Genomic DNA, 20,923 nt, shown 5'->3' with positions numbered 1-20,923 from the left:
CACCTGGACAAGAAGAAAATAATTGCAACATTCCTTTTAGCAGCAAAACACATGATTCTAGGCTGCTGAGGCATATTCCACGTACCACAAATTCTGGAATTGGGGTGGGAAACAATGCCTTATGGCTTAATGGTGGATTTGATGTAATTTGGTAAAATGTGGACCCGGTTCTCAATTATCTTAGGAAAGACTTGACCATCCCCTACGAGTGGGCAGCGATTGAACATTCTTTACAGCATGTTATTATAGTGCCTTCTGGCGGGGGTCATTTTGTACTGCAATTGGAATTCAGTCTGGCCTGAATACCATGGTTCTCTTTGGAGAGGAAATAACGTTACGGAAGAAGAGATTTGGAGTTTTGTCTTTGAATTTACAAAAGATGAGTTTGTTGATTTTGTTTATTTGGTATGATTTTTTGATATAAACTCCAATAAAAACATCTGTAAGGTAAACTATGTCTTCTTTTCCATCTCCCCAGCTTACATTAAAGGTGGTTGGATCCTCCGCAAAGCGTGGAAAATTTACAATAAATGCTATGTGGACATTAACACACTGCAAGAAATGTGTCAGAAAACGCCTTCTCAGGATTCTGTGACATCTGATGCTGCAAATGACAATCATGTTATTGCTCCAGCTGCAACTGCTGGTTCATCAGAAGGTGTGACGGAGGACACGCTTAACAGGTTGAAAGGTGCTGTGAGCTTTGGATATGGACTATTTCACCTTTGCATATCCATGGTGCCCCCAAACCTGCTCAAAATCATCAACCTTCTGGGTTTTCCTGGAGACCGCCTGCAGGGGCTCTCTTCACTGATGTATGCAAGTGAAAGTAAGGACATGAAGGCCCCTTTGGCTACGTGAGTAGCTATATTGCAATGCCTTGGTAGATGATATAGCTTTTGAAAGTGATTAAACTTGCGTGTTGAAATCAAACTGTTCCTATTGACACATATTGTATAAGTAATGGGAGGTGAAACATCCAGCTGTGCTTGATGATTTATCGTGGGATTGCATTCATTGTGTTCTGTTGGTTTTTACTCTTGACAATTGATAGAACTGTTATGATAATGAACAGAATTCGACCTGTATTTCTCCGGTCCATGCATAATTTATAAAGTGAAGCAGTCAGGAGAGGTTCTCTTCCAGGGGATCCTCATCAAAGTCATAAGCACTGAATATTCCCGCCCACGTGCGGGACCCCGGAAACAATATAAAAATATATATGTAAAAACACATATATCTCGCTCCACATATATGTACGTACATATATTATTTTTCTCACACCAATGCAGCCCCTAAAATGAGGCTAAACAATGTAAACACATGTACATGTACTGCAATTAGTAAGGAAACAAAAAAACACATTAGGTCAAATATCCCTTGAACTTTGTGTTTTAATAAGTAAAAACACTAATAAATCCTGAAAATTGCAAAGAAATAGACATTGTTAGCCCTCAGGCTGCATTGTAAAACAATAGCATAGAAAATGAAACCATTTTCAACAAAAACTGGCACCGTGCCTTTAAGGCAGCCCTGACCCCAGGCTTCCCATCATGCCTCAGCGGCGACAGTTAGGTCAGTTGTTCTTTCCAGCTCCTTCAGTCAGGACCCTGGTGAAACAGCTCCCTTTCTTTTTGACTTTCTGTCAAATAATATTCCAGTTTATCTACAGTTTTTTGCCATCACTCGATGTCTTTTGGACTTTGTGTGTTAGTGCTACCTTTTTTAGGCTTAAAAAGGTGATTTTTTCTGTCAAAATGCCTTCCCTCTTTGACAACTGCCCTTCATGTGGAAGGAAGAAGGCCTACACTGACACTCATCCAGTGTGTATCCTGTGTCTGCCAGACTCTCATTCTTCAAGTTCCTGCGAACACTGTAAGGTGTTATCTAGCAGAACTCTCAAAGATAGAGAGAGAATCCGTATTTATGGGCTCTCTGAGAGAGGAAGATCTCCCAAGAAGCAGAACAGTCGCAGGACGTGGTCGACGTCGAGAGGAATCCCGACTAGTTCACCTTCGGCGTCGGGATCGGCGTCGAAGAGGCAGTCGTCGGCGACGAAGAAGAAGTCTTCAGCTTCGAGAGGCAAGGTACCTCCGCTACATACAACGTCGAGGAGTAGGTCGCCGTTGAAGCAGAGGAGCTCAACGGCGGACCAACCGTTGTCGAAACAGCATCGTCATGCTGTGACATCGAGGCATTTTCCGTCGACGCCTGGCCATCGGCGTTCGACGTCGAGACAGCCTCCGTCGGCGACTAGTCATGGTCGTTCGACGCCGAGGGATCCTCCGTCGACGATCAGTCATCATCATTCGACGTTGAAGCAGCCCACGTCGACGCCCAGTCAACGGCGTTCGACGTCGGGGCAGCCTCTGTCGGAGTCAGCCCAGCAGCACTCGACGTCGAGACGTCCTCCGTCGTCGCCTGGTCATCGGCGTTCGACGTCGAGGCGGCCTCCGGCGACATCTGACAAGCAGCGCTCGACGTCGAGACATTCAACGTCGAGGGACAGTCATCGACACTCGAGGTCAAGGGAACATTCGACGTCGGAGCAACGGCGCTTGACGTCGGAGCATCCTCAACCGTCGCCCAGACACAGGCGATCGGCGTCGAGGAGATCACGGTCGGCGTCGAGAGGGCGTCAGTCATCTTCACGACATCGACGTTCGAAGTCGAAGCAGCCACCGTCGACTGGCCAGCAGAGTTCCAGGGAACAGCGTGGCTCGAATTCAGGGCATGTCTCCCCTTCAAGAACACAGGGAAGGTCTCCTTTGAGGCAGTTGGTACAAGAGATGGATAGTCAACCCTCTGATCAGCCTCAAGCCCTGGCGTCCCAGCATGAGTCCCCAAGATCAGCCTCAGCTGCGGAAGTGGAACAGTCCCCAAGGCAAGTGGACCAGCCCTCCAAAGGGAAAAGGGTCTCAGGCGAAAGAAGTTGTTCGAGGTCTTCTTCTAGTCAGTCTCGGGTGACCCTGTCTTCATCCCCCTCGGCATCTCGCAGGGACAGATCTTCGGATGGAGAAGTCATCTCCTCGGACAGCGAGAGGTCCAAGCATTCGCCTACAAGGTCGCAGCATGGGCAAGCAGATCAACCTCCTCCGGCATGTTCGCCAGTGAGAGATCGCACCCAGAAGTCTCCTACTGTTCGTCTTTCCCCAAGGTGGTACAGACCTCTTCACCACTGGGCCAAGGACAAGGAAGTGGCGGACCGTTTGAGGGATTATCGAGACAGACAAGTCTCCCGCCCCAGAGAGCGGTCGCGCTCTACAGTGCGCTCCAGTAGGAGAAGATCTAGGTCCAGGAGCAGAGGTAGTTCTTCATCGAGAACCCGTTCTCACAGGAATTACTCTCCAACTCTAACAGACAGCCCACCATCAAGAATATCTCCAACTGAGGATATTTTCTCATTTCAAGACCTCTTGGGCAGGGGAGCCCTTAAGCTAGGGGTGCCTATGACAGCTCCGCAGGTCAAGACAACTGTAATCTTTGAAACCCTGCAGCACAGATCGGCACCCAAACCTTTGTTTCTGTTGGTCCCGGGCATCATGGAGCCAGTGAATGAGGTCTTCCTGACTCCGGCTACGGTGAAATCTGTCCCAGCGAGGATTCTTAAAAAATATCGCTCGCCTGAAGAGGATCCTCTGTTCCTCAAGTCAGACCCACCACCAGATTCAGTAATCATTGCGGCGGCTAAAAAATCCAGTGCGGTGGCCTTCTCATCCACGGTACCGCCGGATAAGGACAGCAAGTTGCAAGACTCATGGGGTAGAAGAGTGTGCAACACCTCAGCCTCTTTCCTCAAGGTCGCCAATGTGGAAGCTCTACTGGGCAGATACGATAGATCTCTGTGGGACTCGCTTCTGAAGTTTTCTGGAAAGCTTCCTCTGGAAGACAGAAAGGACTTTGAAGAAATTCTGTTGGAGGGCAGTCAGGTCTCCAATCAGATTATAGGGGCTGCAGCAGATGGAGCTACTCTGGCTGCGCATGGATATGCGCATGGAATCACAGCGAGAAGATCCTCATGGTTGCGCCTGACAGCCTTAAAACCTGAGGCTCAAGCCAGAATCCTGAACTTTCCTTTTTCGGACGCATCTCTCTTTGGGGCGAGTGCTGATGAAGAGATGCAACGGATGAAAACAGAGTTAGACACCCTTAAAGCCGTGGGGCTTGAAAAGAAAAAGGAGTTTCGGAAGAAGTTCCGTTTGGACAACAAGGGCTCTTCGAAGCAGAGGGTTCAAACCCCTCACTGGCAGAAGGGTCAGAACCAGCAAGGCCAACAAAAATCACAATATAAAGGCAAGCGCAATTCTAAAGGAGGTGGGAATCAGCGCCAAGGCACCAACTTCAATAAACCCCAGCAGAAGCAATGAGTCTTTACTTCCCCCAGCGCCGTTTTCCACTCCAGTGGGGGGAAGCATTGCAAATCACAGGTCAGAGTGGCAGGCCATTACAAGAGATCAATGGGTGTTGTCTACGCTGCAGAATGGGTACTGTCTTCGTTTTCATCGTCTACCTCCATCCGTTCCTCCGATGACAACGTCACGCCACCAGCTACCACTACTAAAGAAAGAAGTAGCGACACTCCTCGAAAAATCAGTCGTCGAGAAGGTGCCAGTGGCTCAAAGGGGGAGAGGAGTCTATTCAAGGTATTTTCTGGTCAGAAAAAAGGGCCAGAAGGCAGAATACAGGCCCATTCTGGACTTGAGAACACTCAATCTACATATCAGAAAAGAAAAGTTTCATATGTTGGCGCTTCATCAAATATATCCACATCTCAGGAAGGGGGATTGGATGTGTTCGCTGGACCTTCAAGATGCATACTTTCATGTCCCAATACGACTCAATCACAGGAGATTCCTTCGGTTCTGGGTGGGGACCTCCCACTACCAGTTCAAAGTCCTCCCGTTTGGGTTGAAGTCGGCTCCCCGGGTGTTCACGAAGTGTGTCGCAGTGGTGGCAGCAGCTATACGCCGCAGGGGGGTTTTCGTATACCCATATTTAGACGATTGGCTGTTGAAAGGTCCTTCCCCAGACAACGTAAGGAATCCATTCCAGATCTGCATAGAACTCTGTCAGCGACTAGGCCTACATGTCAACTACAGCAAATCTGTCTACCAACCCACTCAGAAGATTCACTTCCCAGGAGCTCTGCTAGACTCCGAAATAGGAAAAGTGTTTCCTTCGGAGGAGAGACAGTTTTCTATAACGCTAAAGTGCCAGCAAGTTCTTCTCAGCAGGACTCAGAAAGTGCGGAAAATAGCCTCCCTCCTAGGGTCGATGGCGTCTTGCATTTTCTTGGTACTGAATGCCAGACTTCGGATGCGTCCTCTTCAGCAGGATCTGGAGGACAAATGGGACCAACAATCAGCTCGCTGGGACAATCAGATCACTTTGTCAGAGGTAGCGCGAGCTTCCATTCTGTGGTGGACAAAGAAACAGAACATGCAGGTGGGAGTTTCCTTCCATCAACCTCCTCCTGCACAAACGATAATCACAGATGCGTCTCTACAAGGCTGGAGAGCGCACATGAGCCCTCTCCAAGTGCAGGGGCTGTGGTCTTCCAAAGAGAGCACCTACCACATCAACTTGTTGGAATTGAGAGCAGTTCACCTGGCCCTCAAAGCGTTCCTTCCCTCGCTTCAAGAGACAGCTGTTCTAGTACAAACGGACAACACCACTACGATGTACTACTTAAACAAGCAGGGAGGCACACGCTCAAGGACTCTCTCACTGGAAGCCCAGCGCATCTGGCATTGGCTTCTGGCTCTCAAGTTGTCCGTTCAAGCAGTCCACCTCCCAGGAGAACAGAATGTGAGGGCGGACGCTCTAAGTCGGCACTTCGAGGACAAAGAGGACTGGGTTCTCAACGACGAAGTGTTAAAAGACATATTCCAGTCTTGGGGCCGTCCTTCCATAGACCTCTTCGCGGACGACGAAAACACCAAATGCCCAAGCTTCACCTCAAGATTCTACCGACCAGGAACAAGAGGGAATGCTCTTTTGATCGACTGGTCAGGGGAATTTGTGTACGCCTTTCTACCCCTTCCACTGATCCCGAAGGTGGTGAGCAAGCTGAACCACTCGTGCACAACAATGATCCTGATTGCCCCCGACTGGCCGAGGCATTGGTGGTACACGGACCTACTTCACCTGTCAGTGTCTCCTCACAAGAGACTTCCATGCAGGCCGGACCTGTTATCGAAGATGAACGGGAGGATTCATCATCCCAACCTTCCGTCACTGAGCTTGGCAGCATGGCTCCTGAGGTCATTCAATACGGCCATCTAGGACGGCCGCAGGACTGCAAGTCCATTCTGAAGGAAGCACGACGGCCTTCCACAAGACATTCTTACGCATGCAAGTGGAAGCGGTTCTATATGTGGTGTATGCAGAATGAGCATAATCCGTTAAGGGTCAGGAAGAAACAGTTCTTCCATACCTGTTGTACCTGGCTAAGGCAGGGTTGAAGTTCAATTCCATTAAGGTGCATTTAGCTGCTATAACAGCTTATAGGCGATCACCTTCACAGACTTCTTTTTTTCAGTTGCCAGCGGTAAAAGATTTCCTGCAGGGTCTTAAAAAGGTGTACCCTCCAGTACGTCCTCCTTCTCCTCCCTGGGAGCTAAACCTAGTACTATCGAAGTTGATGGGCCCTCCTTTTGAGCCCATTCATAAAGCTACTTTACAGCATATTTCCTGGAAAGCGGCTTTTTTGGTAGCGATTACGTCAGCTCGTAGGGTGAGCGAGATACAGGCTCTCTGTACCAATGAACCGTATACAGTATTTCATTTGAATAGAGTGGTGCTGAGAACGCACCCTTCTTCCCTGCCGAAAGTGGTATCAGATTTTCATGTCAATCAGTCGATTTCTCTGCCCACTTTCTTTCCCAATCCCTCTACCCCAGCTGAGAGGGCTTTACATTCTTTGGACCTGAAAAGGGTTTTAAAATTCTGTCTGGACAGGTCCAAATCTATTCGTCACTCTGATCATTTATTTATCAACTATGGATCGATCAGAACTGGGTATGCATCTTCAAAACGTTCCATTTCAAGATGGATCGTTTCGTGTATTAAACTTGCTTACCAATTGGCGCAAAAACCTCTGAGTTTTTCCCCTAAAGCGCATTCCACAAGAGGTAGAGCTGCGACGGCGGCTTTCCTGCATAATGTGCCAATGTATGAGATTTGTAAAGCGACGTCCTGGAGGTCTGTCCATACGTTTACCAGACATTACTGTCTAGATTCTGACACGAGAGCAGATACCCAGGTGGGCCAGGCCTCCCTGAGGAATCTGTTTAGCAGCTGAGTTTCTTAGCTGGTATGATTTAGTTGGGTCATGTACTTCTCATTTACCTGCAGGGGGTTGATGGGCTTGCTATTCTATTCAGTGCTTATGACTATTGATGAGGATCCCCTGGAAGAGAAGAATAAGTTACTTACCTGTAATCCTAGTTCTCTTCCAGGGGTATCCTCATCAAAGTCATAAGCAACCCACCCACCTCCCCAGGTAAATGAGATTCGGTACTAGTACAATCTTATGGTTGAGCCCTGTCTTCAGGGTTATGCAAAGAACAACTGACCTAACTGTCACCCCTGAGGCATGATGGGAAGCCTGGGGTCAGGGCTGCCTTAAAGGCACAGTGCCAGTTTTTGTTGAAAATGGTTTCATTTTCTATGCTATTGTTTTACAATGCAGCCTGAGGGCTAACAATGTCTATTTCTTTGCAATTTTCAGGATTTATTAGTGTTTTTACTCATTAAAACACAAAGTTCAAGGGATATTTGACCTAATGTGTTTTTTTGTTTCCTTACTAATTGCAGTACATGTACATGTGTTTACATTGTTTAGCCTCATTTTAGGGGCTGCATTGGTGTGAGAAAAGTAATATATGTACGTACATATATGTGGAGCAAGATATATGTGTTTTTACATATATATTTTTTATATTGTTTCCGGGGTCCCGCACGTGGGCGGGAATATTCAGTGCTTATGACTTTGATGAGGATCCCCCTGGAAGAGAACTAGGATTACAGGTAAGTAACTTATCCTTTTCTGTCTTGCGCGGCGATAGTCTTGTAGAGTCCTTTGCCCCACTGTGATGTGATGTAAATGATAGAAACACTTGAAAATAGTATCTCCCTGATGACATACCAGCTTGAAAAAGTGTGCCAACCACTGTCCTATATGTGGTTAATTTTGACCCAACCTCGTACTTTTTATTTAATTGGGATTACATTCATGATTAAATCTTTTAGTAGGTATTACAAATGACGAGAACCTCCTGAGTCCACCTAGAGATATCTGCCTTAATGCTACTTATCATTTCATTTCAAAAATCTTTATTTCGATCACTGATCATAAAAGATAGATAACAATATATACAATTAAAAACTTATTAAACCAATGTGATCAAGTAGTTAAGATATATGAATTTAAATACATGTACAACAATAAATACAAATCGATTTGGTGGGGACCATTATACCAGTCTTTTCATAGCTCGACTGCGGCTGAACCACAATGACGTTAAAAATTTTGAAATTGCAAAAACCACAGTGGGAGAAAGGTCTGATTTTAAAACTCTGTAGGCAGTTTGGTAAGATCTAAATCCCAGGTTCCTAAGTAGCGGGACTAGCCAGTATTTCCTGCTCCGCTCGTAGCCCTTGCAAAAGAAGACCGCGTGCACGTCATCCTCCTTCGGGTGTGCACACATTGGGCAAGATGATATGGTGGAGCAGGATTTCCAGGACGCTGTAAATGAAGCTAGTGGAAGGCAACCATATCGCCACTGTAAAAACAATTTCCTCGTTAATGGAGGAGCGATCTCATCTAAAGTTTTTTCGAGGGAATAGGAGTCTTTCACTTGCAGAAATAGGTTTGTCAAGGACCCCTCTCGAGTGTCAGTAATTGCTCTTGTGAGCATCAAGGCATAGTAAGCACTCACAATTACCTTTTTTGGAATCCTAATACATGAGTTCAAAGGGTCCGTCCATAATTCCGGGTAGCCCAATTCCTCAAACCTCCCCTTTACATACGTTAACCATGGAATCTTCTTTATGTTCCTTTGTTCCAAGAATTCCTGTAATTCCTCTCTATAGTTTACGAGATCTGGGCTACTCCACAGGCGCCTCCAGAATGTTAAGGGTTTAAGTCCTAGCTCCTCTGTTATGGGTTTAATCCCTAGATCTAATCTAAGGGGTAGTAATGGAGTGCTCTGGGGGAGGGCAGCTACCTGTCTCAAAAACTTATTTTCAGTGGACTGTAGCTTTGCATGTTGGATGTGGCCCCACAACTCACCCCCGTAAGTAACCCCCGCCCGGGCTTGTGTTTTATATATATGAATAATTGGGGTAAATGGTCGATGGCGTGATTTGTTTGCCAGGCGCAAAGTGCCACCCGCCAACTGAGCCAGTTTGATGGTCACTTTGGCCTGGTGCGACGTCCAGGTAAACTGTTCATTTATGGTGATCCCCAAGTATTCGATGTTATGTACTCGTTCTAATTGGGCGGTGCCTAACATAGGAGGGGTTCGATTTCGAGATTTGGGATTTAAAATCATAAATTTTGTTTTTTGTGGGTTTATTTCCAATCCCCGATCAGAGCAGAAATCTAAAAAGCCGTCCAAGATGCGTTGGATCCCCATCGGGGATTTAGACAGCAACAGGGTGTCATCTGCAAACATGATTGCAGGCACCCTGTTGCCAGTCAACTTAGGGGCGTCGGAGTTGGCAATCCTGTTTAGGTGGGCAACAACCCCGTTCACAAAGATGCAAAACAGGGTGGGTGCGAGCACGCACCCCTGTCTCACACCTCTGCGAACGGGGAACCTTTCGGTTAGTTTGCCACCTATGCCACACCTTACGCGGGCATAGTTGTTGGAATGAAGTCTCATCAGGATTGCCAAAATATCCGCGGGGACTTTCAGATCTTCCATGACTTTCCACAACCTTGCTCTAGGGACTAAATCGAAGGCGGCACGTAGGTCTACAAAGATGGTATATAGACTGCCGCCCTCGATTACCGCTGTTCTCCAATAGAGAAGGTGAAGCCTAAAGATTTGATCGGTAGTCGATACTCCCTCCCTAAATCCTGCCTGATACTGAGATAGGATGTCCATTTCTTCAATCCACGCCTGCAAACGATTCAGGATCAGTCTGCCAAAGAGTTTTTGGGATATGTCAATCAGGCTGATGGGCCGATAGTTGGAAGGGAGCAGGGGGGATCCCTTTTTGTAAATTGGGACTACCTCTGCTCCCCTCCAAGTATCAGGCACCATCATTCCCCCCCAAATGGCATTAAATAATAGTGTGAGGTACGGTGCCCATATCCCTGGTTCCTGTTTGAACAGGTCCCCCGGGACCCCGTCCAGCCCCGGTGCTTTTCCGGCAGCTAGCCCTTTAATGGCCTCCCTCACCTCCTTTTCAGTGATGGGGACATCTGGGGGGATGGGTATAGTTGAAGCTCCGTCACTGTTTACTTCCCAACCACCCTCCGCATATAATGCTTCAAAGTGGGCCTGCCATACTGAAGGGGCAATATTGGGCTCTATTGCGGAGGATAGGTCCTCCGTACCATTCGCCACTATGCGCCAACATTTTCGGGAATCTCTAGTGGCCAGTGCATTGACGAGGTTCTCCCAGTACTCAGAATCCCATTCCGCCCTTGCGTTCACCAGAAGGGATTTATACTTTTTCCTCCTAGCGCGGATTTCTTCCTTGCTAAGGTGTCCCTTGATAGCAGATAACAAATGGGCCTTTGCCTCCCTACACGTGGCGTTATACCAAGAGGTTTTCGGCTTGTGAGGATTCAATTTCCCTGTGGTTATAAACAAATCCTGTTCTAGAGAGGCAATGATGCTTTTATGTACTTGTGCTAACTCTCCTCTAGTATCTTCATCTTGGTCTTTGGTTCCTAGATAAAAGGCATTCTCCAACAAAGGGATTAACCTTTCATATAGGCGGGGTATTCTATCCATACTTCTCGCCAACTTCTCCCACTTGACTTTCCTGCGGTTATTTTCAAGTAGGAGGCCCGTCATTACTTTGCCCGGTCCCTGCGGTGAGTTCTCCCTCCCAGGAAGTGAATACATCAGTTCCAAAGAGTTGTGGTCACTATCCGTTCTTGGGCAAACTTTAAAGTCGACTATAGCTGGCCACATAAACGTTTTAACCATAATGTAATCCAGTCTGGACTCACTACCAGCTTTATTATAGGTAGGATTACTAGGTATATCCTATTTGCAACAGCCATTACATGCCCTGAGACCAAAATTAAGAGTGAGGGCGTTAATCTGCAGGGCTAGGGGAGTCCAAGCCCTTGGGGGTGGTGCCGCCGTCTCCGGTACAAACCAGCAGGAATCTTCGTCTAGAGAAGGACCATCTCGTAGTCCAGGCAAAGGTTCATAGTGAGAGTTAAAATCGCCCCCAACCAGACAGGCAAGTTCACCTGGAATGCCCTCTAGGAAACTAGCTAACTCATCCACAGTGCACGACTCTTTATGCATCTGTGTCGGCATTGAATAGATACTGATCACTAGTAGCTTCGTAGAGTCTGGCCATTCAAGTAGGACAGCCAGCAAATCGTCAGAAGCAGTCTCTAAGTAGGTAGCTTGGCAACCTAAGTCCGATGCTACCGCTATCATTAGTCCCCCTGATGGCCTGCCCCTTCCCCCCCATTTGGCTGCCTTGACAAAGGAAGCGAAACCCGGTAATTCTATTTCTTCTCGCGCCCATGTTTCTTGAAGAAGTAATAAGTTTTTGGATCTAATATAGGAACCCCACTCTGGACAGTCTAATTTATTAGAGAGCCCTGCCACATTCCAGGAGATTGCTGTCATGACTATCGATTGGTTGTGTGGTGGACTTATAGGAACCACATTGATATCAATAGACTCAGGGTATACCCTTTGATTTAAGGTGGGGTGGTTCTTACCCTGTGGTCTAATAGCGGAAGGTGGGGAGGGGTGCAACAAGCTTGGGGTCAGGCTAGGTTCAACTGTGCTAACTGCCCTAAGGTATGAATCGGGTGCTGTGGATGTGATAGTAACAGTTGGATGGTCTGTAGGTGTAATGATGTCAAGTGGGGAAGTTGCACAGGCGTCATTCCCCGATTCGACCCCCTGTCAATCTACCATTTCTAAGCTACTATATCGATTCTGTGTGGATAAATAGGCCGGATGGTGTGTTCTATATGGCCCGGGAATTCCCCTCTTGTGTCCACCGCCCCCCCTCCTCCTCCTAGTGATAGTTTCCCAGCCAGCCTCATCCCCAAAACTAGGGTAGTACTCTCTGGTTCTTTCCCTGTGTAACGGATAGTTATTGGTCTCCCTGGGGCAGTTTTCCCAACCCTCCAATAGCTCTTGGTGATGCCCCCATCTATGATCCTCTATGTTGTATGTATCGGAGGGGTAAAAAAAGGCGAGGGGAAGTGTTTGAATGGTACTGCCAAAATCCTCATCAGAAACACAAGAGCAAATATATGCAGCTGTGTTGGGGTCTCTAAAAGAAACCAGAATACAATCTCCTCTTATGGATTTCCTGGTGTGCCCCACCCAGGCTACTCTCTTGGTCGTGGCTATGTCACTCGCTGTTCCTCTCGGAAGTGGTCTATTAACCGAGAGCCAGTTTATCACTTTGTTCTTAAGTGAAGTGATTGATTCAAATATAGGGGGATTGAGTTCAGGCACCCCTACCATAACTACGGTGTAAGGAGAGGCTTCTGGGGGGAGGTTTACAAACTGTAGTTTGCGTTTAGTATATGGTTTCTCTCCATCCAGGGGCGGGTCGTTCTTAGTTTTTGCCAAAGGCATAGAATTTTCTTTAGGGGGGGGAGGAGCTGGTTTTGGGGAGGCGGTATTTGGTTGCTGCGTAGGCATCAAAGCCTTAATTGCAGCTGGAGGTTGTGATGCATTCTTGTTTGGGGGTACTGTAGGTTTAGGTTTTAGGTCTGGGGGCTTATTATTTGCTGCTGCCAAAAGACTGTTATCTTTACTAGGGTCAGAACCCAGACCCTCCTTTGTTGTTTTGGTCCCACTAGTGTCGATTTTCCTTGCGTCAGCAAGTTGCACGGTTGCCTTTTCAATAGTGATTAATCTTGCTTCTATCTTAATCAGTCTCGCCTCGAGGGGACTTAATAGAGACCTGAGCAGTGTACCTATATCCTCTAATGTGATGTCATCCGAGGAGGTGTCTGCTTGCGTGTTATTAGTGCATTGTGAGGGTGGAGTAGGTTTGGGTGATCTAGAAGTGGCTAACAAACCCGGCCTCTCCACCACGGAGGCAAGTGTGGCTGCATTCCCCCCTTTGCCTCTGATTTGTTTAGAATTGGGAGTATTGGACCTAAATTCTTCTAGGTTTTGCAGCCCATGCTTCTTTTTTGGGATAGCCCCCTCTCTAGATCCCATGTTGCTATCTATATTAGCCTCTGTAATTAGAGCTATCTCTGTATTCTCTGAAGGCATAAGCTGGACGGGTTGGATGGTAGGTAGACCCCTAAGACTCATGTCGTCTAAATCACTCTGCAGGTCGATAGTGAGTTCTGGAGTAATATTTATAGTATCTGGGGGGGAGCATAGTACCTGGTCTGTGCTAGAAGTATTTGGTATTGCAGAACTGTTTTCTGGGGTTCTAGCTTGGGCCATAGGGCCCAACGAAGATCTCCTTACCCAGTCAATTTCTTGGGATATTCTGCGTTCCAAGACCTGGATTTCCTCGATCAGGAAGGAGCCCGCTTTGGCAAAGTAAGTGTCGATTGGGCCTTTAACCGCTCCAGCTGCGGCAAGCGAAGATGTTTTACTCCTAGTTTCCCGTGTGCACATTTCACAAGTGTTTCAGTGGTCTCGGGTTGACAGATTAAGAGATAGGGCCCGGACCGGACTCTCACGTACTCTTAACGGCCTCAAACGGCCCTGTCTTTGCCCAGTCTTCGCCCCAGCGTGCGTCCCGCGTGCATCCCGCGTGCGTCCCGCGGTGTGGTATGAGACTCTTCAGTTTGTATTAGAGGGCTGGGGGCGAGGCCGCCGGGGGAAGAGGCACCAGCTGTGAGGAGCAGAGGCTGCTGGTCCTCGCAGTCCCCCGGTAGGCTCGCCGCGCAGTTAACCCCCCGCTGTACTCGACCTGGGAGCGAGGGTTCCTACCACCGACTGTGGACGCTCACACCAGGGAGGACGGGGTCAGTGCATGGAGGTGAACGGCACCCGCGAAGCGGGTGTCGTGAAAGGTGGGCTCGGACTTGAATGCAGGCTCAAGTGATCCAGACGGCAGGCAAAGCAGGTATTACAGAGACGCCCACGCTGAATTCGAGTCTCTGCACAGATAACGCTACTTATCAGTATGTAGTTGTCCAATCAATATGGCTAACAAAACAAAAACCTAACATTTTATGTACATTACTGTTATATTCCATCAAAATAAATTCTGGATTGTATTTAATATTAGCTCCTATGGGAACTAAGAGTTTAGCTAGTAGTTCTTCCCAATATGGTATGAGTACCAATGGCTTTATTTATTAATAGGGTCTTTTATCCACTGTGTCCGTTACAGACTGTACATGACTCCAAAAATGTTCTCCGTGCCACCCCTACTGCTGGAGTTTAAGTGCACCTTGAAGCTAAGGTTAACCATAGCTATTTTTGCGTGAAGCAATTTGCTAGGGACTGATTTCCTGAGCAACTTAATTGCACAAGGCAACAATATTGTTTCATCTTGTATCAGGCTTATCAGACGTCTTAGGGGCTTGTGTTAACACCTTCAATGCTAAGGCTTTTCCCGCTGGGTGCTGGTACTAGAGATTTCCCATTGTTCATGACAAGGCCAGCTCGTCATAAGCACAGGTCCAGTAAAGTGCATGACGAGCTGGCCTTGTCATTAGCATGGAAGTGGTTAAAAAAATGTGCAGGGCCCCACTTGTGTTTATGCCAGGTGCCAATAAAACCTGGTTCAAAGCATGAAATAATGTCCTCCAGTGAAAGAGAACAGGTATTTATAGTTTCTTTTATGCAACATCTGGCACCATCTAGTACCAATTCGGGTTTAACTGCCTTGTCATAAATTATAAAAAAGGGCAGTCTTGTTTATAAATTTATGAATATCTTTTGACTATTTTTACCAAAACCTTTAAAATTTCTGCTCTCCAGTCTATTAATTGGATTTTTGTTGTTTTGTTATCAAATAATTCATCAAATTTGACTAAGTTTTTCTAATTTGGCGTGGTATTTTTATTGTGTTGTGTTTTCACTTTATTGCTGTTTGTGTGCTGCATAAATACTTTACGCATTAATTCTAAGTTAAACCTGCCTGCTTTTCTGCTAAACTACCAGAGAGTTAAATACAGGTTAAGTTAGTGACTTTTACCGGTTCACCCTGACCAGAATCGTGGCTGTTGCTTGAATAAGGTTTCATCCCCCAACCAACAACCCAATTTCTCACATTGGTGCTCAATGGTGGGATCCAGTACTTGTGCTTGTGCAGCACGCGTACCATGAATTCTGTAACACAAATATCCCATATATATATTGTAGGAGAGTAGGGTCTGCAATCCTATGATCACCCAGATTTTTGCTTTTTGCTGCACTGGTTTACGACTTTCCCTGGCTGTGGGCCTGCTAATCAGACCCACAGCCTAGCTGTTCTCTCTATCCAAATTGTACTCAGGTACTGAATTGGCACTGGGCCCTCTCCAAGTCCCTGTACCCAGGGCTGAGGTGCACCCAGAAGTCTCCCAGGGGCTGAAGCATGTATTGTGCCACCCCTGGATTGACTAACTAAAACTGACACAACTGGCTGCACGACAGCTGGGGCAAGGTGGTGTACTCACCCTTTGCTTTAGATATAGTATACCTATATCTAACCCTAAAAATGGACACACAGATCTCCTATCAGTCACTCCTATAGCAGGCCTTAACAATCCTGAAGGCAGAGTGCTTGGAATCGTGCGAGATGGTGCTCTAGCATGAGCTGAGCCTGTCTGCGGCTTTCGGGATCCATCCCTTAGCCGTTTCCATGATATCGCATACCATATACTCTTAAGTGCATTATAATCCTCGCGGTTATGTGCCAACTCTGGTATCGCTTTATCAAAACATGTCGAGTAAGGTGTCATACGAATTGGAATACTAACCCCTCGCCAATTCTGGCGACGGGGTTAGCATTCCACCCTTCTAGAGGGACACGACATGCCTGTAACCTATAACCCGGTTAAAAGTCAGACAGAGCCTTAGCATCCACAAAATGGATGCTGCCACCGAGACACAAGTCTGCCCTCCTGCTGCTGGGAGTCCTCCCAGAGCAGGAGATAAGGACAAAGGGTTTCCTGCCAGGGGCGGTGCCAGCACCGTCCCAGACAGGGTTTTGTGTATTGTAGGTAGGCAGGGCTTTAGAGGAAGGTGACTGCAAGTGGCACCCCGGTGCTCACTGTGCATAGGCCGGCTTGAACCAGTTCCAGGGTCACTCCAGACCCTGTGCTGGGGAAAAGCCCGCCAAGGAAGTGGGTGTAACCACCCCCCTCCTAGTCCCACCCATAGGGCAGGACTTAGTCGCGTGCCAGCCCCTTTTTACAGGATAAAGGTAGAGACTGGCCCCCTTCCAAATCAGATCATCTTTGAATCCTGAAACTACTTTCTGCGAAAGGAACTCAAGACTTCTTCCTAAGATTTCTCCCTTGTGACTAAGGAGTAGTCACCCTGCATCCGCAGGCACCATCCAAGAACACTGCGGTCTGCTGTAAGTCCTTCCTCCGGAATCCGACTGCCCAGCTCGACGAGAACCGGCTTCCCTGGCACCTCTGACCTCTACCCACCTCTACAGCCCAGCTGAGAACCGTGGGTGCGACGAGACCTCAAGGGACCGGCCATCTGCAAGACTGCACGACTTCTTTCCAGCAAGCCCGCCGAGTAATCTACTGGTGAGTGCTTTGGGGTCCGAGAAGCCCCGACTCTGAGCGGCTCCAGCTCCGAAGTGCAGCCCCCCAGCATCTCCACGATCTGCGTGGGGCCCTTCTGCTTTGCGCTGCTCACCGCGTTGTTTGGCTACTAGCCCGTTGGCTTGTGGCCTTCCTGACGACGCCCGACGACATTTCTGCTGCTGGTCTGGTTGCTCCAGACTGGCCCTTGCTCCCTTCCAGAAGAGGAGCACCCCGGACCCTCCTGGTCCACTCAAGACGCCATTTTGAGTCCACCGCGTGGGCTTGAATTAGCCAAGGCTTGTTGCCCACTCCTGGGTAACTTCGACGCCGACGACTTCATCCTTCGTGGGACAGCTCGCACCTCCATCCTGGTCGCCGACAACGCCTCCTGGTCCGAGAGACTGCAGAGCCCAGCAGCGCCCACTCACCTGACTGCGGTGACTTCGCCCGGTGCCATCCTGGTGCCCACTTAATCACTGGCTAGTGATTCAGGAACTTGGTCCCCTCTGCTTTCAGGTTTTCTTCTTCCTTGATCCAGGCTTGGATCCATCGAACTTTCCTTCACTGGTCGCCTGCCAGCAACTTCTTCCTTCCAGGCTCCTGGTCCGGCAACGAGATCCCCGACGTCTTTTCAGACCTATGCAGCTGCAGCCCCTGGGCTAGGTAACTTCGGCACTCCGGTGTCCCAGCATAGCCTCACTATCCAAGGGTCAGGATCCACTGTCGTTTTCTCCCTACCAGGTCGGGTTCGCCCGTGAACACTAACTTTGTGAATTCTAGCTTCCATAGACTTTGTCCCGCATCCCGCGTGAGAGTGCACACTCTGCACCCGAGTCCCCTGGGCCTCCTAGTAGTAATCTAATGATTCCCTAGTCCAGTCCTAGCGATTCCAAAGCCTATTAGAACTGTTACTTACCTGCTAGTAATTCGCATTCCACTTTTAGCGTATATGGTTTTTCGTGCCCCTCGGGCATTTGTGTAACGTGCTAACTTAAAAGTATTTTCGTAAGAGTTTTGTTGTGTGCTTAGCTCCCTGTCTCATAAAGAGCCAGGGTAGTCTTGTTATAAATAAATACACTGTTTATTTTCATAACAACTTGTGTGGTGTCCTTTCACTGGGTGTTCAAGGGGTAATGTGATGGTAAAACAGCTGGCTTAACACGCCCTCTAGAGTCTTAGCCTTAGACTGCTCGTATCCATGCTACTAGGATAGCTGGTCTATAAGGTTGACTTACAACCAATCATCAATAAGGGTTGTTTGGACTGATATATAGTGATCACTAGAATAGTGAGCACTGCACATCAGGCCAACTTCTCACATTGGTGAGCAGCGGTTGGGATTTGAGCTTGCTGTTGTTTTACCACACATGCCCTAAGAATATCTTGTGAAAGATCACATAAGTACTAAAGGTACATATAACTTAGCTTAGAATACTCTGAGTTCTACTGAACCAGCTGTTGTAGCTCCTAGGGCCTAGCACACCCTAAACTACAACTCTAGCAAGGGATCAGTAGGCAAACATATAGTGTAGGTAAGTGCACCACTTACACCTCACTAGAAAAGCATGTCGACTCAGGGGGACTCTACTGAGACTCCCCTGGTCAGTGTTGACCCTCCACAGGTCACTTCAAGATATGCAGCTCTCAGCTTTCAGGAGATGAGACAAATCTGTGTCTCCAGGAAACTGAAGCAGGGGTCTAACCCCACCATTCCCTTTCTGATAGGTCTCTTAGAGACATATGATGCCAGAAAGCTCTCTCAGTTACATGAGAGCATGCCAGCCTTAGAGGGAACCTCTGGGGATCCAGACCTCCCCAACACTGATTCAGCAGTTGAGGAGGAGGATCAGGAGGTACTCTCTGGGGATGAGGTAGACAAAGGTCTTGAGGTAGTCAGAAGGCTAACTAGGACCAACTTAGACTTACTTGGGCTAGGATCTGGGGGACCCCCAGTACTAACCCGAAGTGGGCCTAACCTTGGAGTTAGGAGAGATAGATCTCTTTCTAGGGACTCCAATAGATCTCTGCACTCTAATGCCTCTTCTCAGGGGAGAAGGAATCCTCCACAGAGGAGATTTACTTCCCCTCAGAGAAAGGAGCATGAGGCTAGGATGAGACAAGCTGAACTGAGGATTGAAAGGGAAGAAATTGCCCTGGCCAAAGAGAAGCTTGCCCTGGCAAGAGAGCAGCAGATGAGTGGGCTAGCTCCCACTGGTGGCAGCAATCTCCCAAGAGATAGAGAGAAGGGTTTAGATACTAAATACCTGACTAAAATAGTGCCCCCCTTTAAGCAAGGGGATGACATCCAGAAATGGATGGCTGCTCTGGAGAGGGCCTGCACTGTGCAGAACATTCCCCAGAGTCAGTGGGCAGCTATACTGTGGCTCTCCTTTGATGGTAAAGGTAGAGATAAGCTCCTCACTACAAGAGTGGAGGATGCTAACAATTACCAGGTCCTGAAGAATACACTGGTTGATGGGTTTGGTTTAACCACTGAGCAGTACAGGTTGCTGTTCAGAGACACCCAGAAAACTCAGTCTCAGGACTGGTCTGATTTTGTGGATTGTGCCACTAAGGCTTTGGAGGGCTGGTTGCTGGGTAGCAAGGTTACAGATTACACAGGATTGTATAATCTAATGATGAGAGAACAAATTTTGAACAATTGTCAGAACCAGTTGCTGCACCAGCACCTTGTTGATTCAGATCTGACCTCTCCCCAAGAATTGGGAAAGAAGGCAGACAAATGGGTCAGGACAAGGATCAAGCAGAACCAGAACCAGAACCAGGGTGGTCAGAAGAAAGCAGACCAGAAGGGTAATGTTAAGAATGAGCAAAATGACCAGAAGTCTTCACCAGGTCCCCAACAAACCAAAGAGGGTGGGGGTCAGGCTTCCCAGAAGAAGAAGACTCAAGAAGGCCAGTCGAAAAGGTGGTGCCAGTACTGCAAAAGTAAATCTCACTGGTTTAGTGAGTGCACCAAAAGAGGAGGAGGACAAACTCCTGCCACTACAGCTCCTAAAGCAACTGCACCCCCTAGTACAGTCAGTAGTGGTAGTGTCACTCCCAAGGCATTAGTTGGGTTAACCTTGGGTACTGAGGGGTCTGACAACTTAGTTGGCACACTCACTCAGGCTGTCCTTGTCTGTACAGGGGATATGGATATGTCCCCTGAAATAAGTCCCAATACTTTGGGCAAATACAGGCAGACACCTTTGATTAATGGCAAGATGGCTCAGGCCTATAGGGACACTTGTGCCAGTGTCACCATGGTGACACCTAACTTTGTGGACCCTGGACAGATCATGCCAGGTACTGATTTCCTGGTGACCAATGCCAGCAATGTCACTACTAGCCATAGTGTGGCAATTGTAGCTTTCTCCTGGGGTGGAGTGAAGGGACAAAAGAAAGTTGTAGTCAGTTCAGACCTCCCAGTTGATTGTTTGTTGGGCAATGATTTGGAGTCATCACAATGGTCAGAAGTGGAGCAGAGGACTCACATGGAGATGTTAGGCTTGCCAGCACATGTGCTTGCTGTGACTAGGTCACAGGCCAGAAAATGCCCCACTGAACAGGTGCTGGATCCTGAAATGATGGACCAGACACCTTCCAAGAAGAAGAGCAGTAAGGGTAAGGCTTTGCCTTCCCCCTTGCCCCAGGTTGAGGATCAAGTCTCTGAGGAGGCTGATCTAGAAGAGCTGAGGGAAACTGAGCCTAAAGAGCTTGAACTTGATCAAGTTGAGTTTCTGGGCTCAGGGGGACCCTCCAGAGCAGACCTGGGGAAGGAACAGTTGAGCTGCCCTTCCCTTGAACCCCTCAGACAGCAGGCTGCTGCTGAGGCTGCAGGGAATGCCACAGGTGCCCACAGGGTATACTGGGAAGATGGACTCCTGTACTCTGAGTCAAGAGACCCCAAGCCTGGTGCAACCAGGAGGCTGGTCATCCCCTTGTCTCTGAGAGGTTTCCTTCTCACCTTGGCCCATGAGATTCCCCTTGCAGGTCATTTAGGTCAGACAAAGACTTGGGACA

The 20,923-nt window shown here is 48.1% G+C and overlaps 1 protein-coding gene across 2 annotated transcripts in view; it reads left to right on the top strand.

Moving 5' to 3' along the window:
* The window catches only part of TTC39C (tetratricopeptide repeat domain 39C), a 497,992-nt gene that overhangs the window by 218,905 nt on the left and 258,164 nt on the right, over nt 1–20,923 (top strand). For both annotated transcript variants that reach the window (XR_013610544.1, XM_078687417.1), the window contains exon 5: nt 479–857. Coding sequence is in view for 1 of the 2 variants with exons in the window: in XM_078687417.1 (XP_078543543.1) it covers nt 479–857 (379 nt within the window). In the remaining variant the exon portion in view is untranslated. The remainder of the gene's footprint in view (nt 1–478; nt 858–20,923) is intronic.

The sequence above is a fragment of the Lissotriton helveticus genome, chromosome 4_1 (genome assembly GCF_964261635.1).
Source record: "Lissotriton helveticus chromosome 4_1, aLisHel1.1, whole genome shotgun sequence".
NCBI classification, from domain to species: domain Eukaryota; kingdom Metazoa; phylum Chordata; class Amphibia; order Caudata; family Salamandridae; genus Lissotriton; species Lissotriton helveticus.
This window is presented reverse-complemented; position numbering and strand designations above follow the sequence as displayed.